This window comes from Ananas comosus, unplaced genomic scaffold, assembly GCF_001540865.1.
Source record: "Ananas comosus cultivar F153 unplaced genomic scaffold, ASM154086v1, whole genome shotgun sequence".
Classification (NCBI taxonomy): domain Eukaryota; kingdom Viridiplantae; phylum Streptophyta; class Magnoliopsida; order Poales; family Bromeliaceae; genus Ananas; species Ananas comosus.
This window is the reverse complement of record NW_017890763.1, coordinates 21920-26900: the sequence shown is the minus strand read 5'-3', so window position 1 is coordinate 26900 and position 4981 is coordinate 21920. Positions and strand designations below refer to the sequence as shown.

General features: G+C 38.7%; 1 protein-coding gene across 1 annotated transcript; it reads right to left on the bottom strand.

Annotated features, from left to right (window-relative positions):
• Positions 1 to 2720: 2720 nt before the first annotated feature.
• LOC109704212 (laccase-25-like) lies at positions 2721 to 4364 on the bottom strand. The gene is made up of 2 exons (XM_020224978.1): positions 3311 to 4364; positions 2721 to 3227 (listed from the first exon to the last, which is right to left on the bottom strand). Exons 1-2 carry the CDS (start codon positions 4362 to 4364, stop codon positions 3031 to 3033), a joined length of 1251 nt encoding a protein of 416 aa, XP_020080567.1. The 3' UTR covers positions 2721 to 3030.
• Between the last annotated feature and the right edge of the window lie 617 nt (positions 4365 to 4981).

The window sequence follows — 4981 nt, the reverse complement described above, 5'->3', positions numbered from 1 at the left end:
ATCGCTACACTAGCATGCTCTACACTAACCAACTGTAGTAAAAGTCAACTCTGACCCCAATCTCACGAGGGACTGTAGCCGTACCCGCCCCAGAGACTGTGAACACACCCGTCCTGCCTGTCTAAGCTACGCTACCTCCACGTTAAATAGTTCGTGGATAGTAAGTCTAATTAACGACATCAAGGCAAAAGCACAAAGCTAGACTCCGGAGCGGCACTCGTGGGCGCGACCCAACCGAGTATGCAAGCGTATCTCTGTCAAGCTCAATCAGGCTCTCACAGGCTAAAGTCAAGAAAACAGGTCTAACAGTACTACCAACCACTAGTCACGTGCCCTCGGCACAATCTAATATCAGAACGATCAAATTCGGGTTCGCCGTCAACCACTACGGTACCCACTAATCCGGAATATTGTAAACACTACTGTAAAAATCGGCTCGGCATCCCAACATGAGCGTAATTGAAATCTGAACTACCTGAAATACTCACTATGAGGATACTGCAACAGTATAAAAAATACAATAGCCCCTAGGGCGAAATCAGGTAGTTTAATATATGCCAGGTCCCGAACGCTGGTTTTCTCCTATGTTGTATCCAAGTCCCACATGTATGATTAATAACAACTAATAACATACTCCCAATTCAGTTTATATGTCTAAAACATGCCTACTCATGAATTTGAGCTAAACAATAACAATTTGTAATATTAACGATACATGTCGACCAACAATACTATAGGAGTAGGATTCCGATGATAATCCACCTCAAACGCTAATCCACGATAGCGAGAAGTCAATAGGAGAAGAAATTCCGCGCTCGCCTGGCCTCCAATGGCGTCACTACGACGCACGCACTTGACTCGCCCACTCGCTCGCTCGCCTTGCTCGCTCGCCTCGCTCGCACGAACGAACCCAAGTAGTCCTCTGCTAATAAATTAGCTCAAATGTGGCTAATATATAAAATAAAATAACAAAAGGAAAGGATGAGAACTCCCACCGCCTTAATTAGGCAACGTGGACACGACCGCCTTAATTAGGCAAAATCGCCCACAAGCCCTTATATAATTAGGTATTCAACTTTAGTCCTCTACCACATAAATCTTGAGTTTCAGAGTCCGTTTTTATGTCTATTTTGAGCAAAATGTCTCCAACTCAATCAAGCATAAACCTATACTGTAACATTGTCAATTGCTAAGGTTAAGTATATCACATATCGCAATCATCTCAACCATACAATTCTTAATCAAAGGGCCAAAAATTCGAAAATATCAAATCCTTTATATTTTCAATAGTATAGTAGTTCTTCATTATATATATATATATAGAGTTAAGCTAGAATACTCTCAAAAGCACAATGAGGTGGTGCTTTTGAGTTTTTAACCATTGGAATGGAGGAATGTGAGGTTGTGATGATGGTGGTAAGTGGTGGTAGGTGTAAATGTATTTGATCCAATGCTAATTAATAATCAAGGAGTAGATCCAAGGCAGAGAACCTAAAAGCACTAATAGGGTGATACTTTTAAAAGATATTCTAGCTCAATTATATATATATATATATATTATATTTTTAAGTACTATATAGGTTGAGTGAATAATCTGAGTTTAGTTAAAATTGGGCTAATGTTGTTGGCCCATAAAAACAAACCTAATAGACAAATAAAGAGCGAAATTTCACTAAATTTATACTTTTTTTCCTTTATTTCTTTTTTTTACAGAGCTTAATTTTCAATATGTTTCTCTCTTTCTCTTTTTCTGTCTCTCACCCTAAGTGGCCAAGCCGGAAGCCCTCCAAGTTACAAGACAGCATATGCTCGCCATTGCCTATCTTGCTATTAATTGATACTTGAGAAATATACAAAATATTTTTAAAGTAAAAAATTATTATTCATATAAAATTTTACTTTTAGTTTATATATGATTGGATAGTTTTATCCAATATTTATTTATATAATTTATTTATTTTTTGACTGCATAAATGAAAATGATAATATGGAGATTAAACGTGCAGAAGAAAGAACATGTGAGGCTGGAAAATTAGATATTCAACTCATAAATTATTTATTTTCATATTATAATACTATATTTTATATAATTATTTTGTACTTTGAACTATTAGACATATTTTTGTATCAAATTATAGATAATGTTCTATACAAATTAAACTATTGATCGGTATGATGTGAGAATTTCAAGCGGCTCGTTTAGGCTCGAGCTCGCTCGACTCGAAATTAGGTTCGCTCGAGCTCGGCTCGAATTAATTTCAATCCAAGCTTGAGCTTAAATTTATGTGGTCGAAAATTAATTTCAAGCCGAATTTGAGCCGAGGTAAGCTCGCTTGAGCTTGGCTCGTTTCCACCCCTAGGTATAGTATATTAATTACCCATATCTGATCCGATTCACGGACACATTTAATTTGGACGTCAAAATAAGATATACTATCATTTGCGATGAAAGTTCTCTAGTATAATTGAAAGTTAGGTATTTGATTTTTCTACTTCAAAAATCTTGGCATTCATGATTTAATATGATAGAATATTTCATCTGTTAGATAATTTACTTTATTTGCAGAAAATGATTTTAAGGCCAAATAAGATATTCTTTCTAGATATTTTATCATGCCTCTCAGTATCTTACCTACCAAAAACTAGATGCTTGTTAAGTGAATCAAAAAGCTTAACTGCATAAAATATTCGTGCACCAAAACAAAACCTCAACCCATTGCTTATCTACCAAATGTTGAATCCTTCTTGAATAAATCAAAAGGATATACCAAATGACATGTTTATGCGTCCAAACAGGGCGAATGAAAGTACAGGGCATGGTTGCACACAGAAAAGGCAATGCGTGCTACGTACAAAATCTAGGTTCAACACATGGAATAAAGATGCACGTATCGTCTATTATTAAAGTTGCAGACATCAAAGTGAACCTTAAGAATGCTTTGTACTCTAGGATATGCGGAACATTCGCTGCTTCACCTCATACCTTTCACAATCCTCCACATACGTATGAATTTAATTTATCGAAGATAACTAACTATCTTTCCCATCACTCTTGTCTTGGTCCCATATGCTGTCTGATCTCGCTACATCCAAAGATGAACACTGGGGGAAATCTGCCGGCGGCGGAGGGAGAGTGCTGTCTGGTGTGGGTCCATTCTCAACAACAAAAGCTGTAGCCAACCCGACTGGCAAGTGCAAGTCCATGTGACAATGCATAAGCCACACTCCTGCAAGATTAAAAGAACAAAGTTTAGAGCAACAATCGATCTTTGTAATTTTCAATTGTTCTCAGAAAGAAACATATGCTTGCCTGGATTATTTGCGGTGAATCGTATCACCACCCATCCACCTGTCGGAACGGCTATCGTGTTCCTCACTTGCGGATCGACGAGGTTGTAGCTACTCCTCACCTTTTGCTCATTGTAATTTCCAAACCCCTGCGCCACCACGAAGAAGTTGAACCCATGAATGTGCATAGGGTGATTTTGTGTCGCCACTATCGCAGTACTCTGCAACACAATTTCCACTGTGGCATTGTACTCTAATTTCTTCGCCTTCGTGCCAATTGCTGTCGGCTCCAGCGACTCCTCTATGGTGCCGTTGTGCAATGATGCATTAGTAAAATCGAAGAACAGCGGCGGCTTATTTGGGAAGTCGGTTGTGAATACACCTTCTATACTCTTAAAGTGTGCCTCCTGCATTGACACCTTCTTCGGCAACCGGAATGAGACATTATTCATGCTTGTAACGACCAAGCGATCAGCAATTAGTTCGCACCATTCCTCGCCGCCTTTGCAAAGGGTGCCTACGCCAATGGTGATGAACATGCGCTCGTCAACATGGAGAGGGACGGTAGGCTGCCCCGGCAAGAGGAGGCTGGTTAAGCTGGTGTAGAAACGGTGGGCAGTGGGCGTGTCATGTATCGTGGGCAAAGAAGGCATCACGGGACTCGACGACAGCGATGTGGATTTGTACTGAAGTATACCCCTTGTAGTGGTGTTCTCTAAGTATGGCGGCTGAGGATCTTCGGTTGCATACGGGCTAGCGGCCATGTAGTAGCGAGCAGGGGTAGAATCTGCGACCATGATGGCATCGACAGTTTGGCCCGGTGCGATGACGATCACATCTGTTTTGTAGGGCTTGGTGTAGGTCGCATCCACGCCGACCACTGTGAAAGTGTGGCCGGCCACCTTGTAGAAGAACTGGTTATCGAGAGCAGCATTGATGATGCGCAGCAAGTAAGTCTTTCCATATTCCACTTCCAGCTTATAGTTCTCTGCAGGGCGGCACAACAGTATAGTTATTAAATTAGTTAATAAAGCGAATTTAGAGAGAACTTTTGCATTAGTATAGCAAAAATTCATGTAATAACTTTCTTATAAGCTATGCATTTCAAGTAGAGCCTTGCGCAGAGACTCCAGATTACTGTATTATTGGTGTATCGGTATATATACATGATATGAGTACTTTAGTTTATATTTAGATATAATTCAAGATCTCTGCGGTGATCAACACATCAACAGTTTATATATATAGATCATTTTTGGAAAACTCAAAGCATGTCCCTTTCCAAAGGCGGAATTTCGATGGACTGATATTGAGTATTTTGACTATTCAATAATGCTTGATGTCTCCAGTTTTCAGACTAATATATATCTTAACAAATGATAATTAAGAAAACATGTTGATGATCTTTCCCACATAACATGAGGGAAAAAAAAATTGCAAATCAACGCCCCTTGATTTTTAGCTTAATTGCATATGCCAAGGGAGCAGGCAACTGCAATATGAACTTCAACAAAAGTTTTAGTAGTAAAATGTTCTACATTATTTTAAAACAAATGGCTGTTATTATTTTGGATTTCTCTTTTGTTTAGTATTTGTGAATTTATTTTATAGGAATAGAATGATATATTAATTGTATAAACTTGTAAGGTTACTGTTTCTTGATTTCTTTTTAACCTTTTATCTCAATCCTTTT

Coding starts and splice junctions, on each gene's coding strand:
- LOC109704212 (XM_020224978.1), bottom strand. CDS start 4,364: ATGAATTTTTGCTATACTAATGCAAAAGTTCTCTCTAAATTCGCTTTA. Junction 3,228..3,310: donor ATTCACCGCAAATAATCCAG/GCAAGCATATGT, acceptor TTAATCTTGCAG/GAGTGTGGCTTATGCATTGT.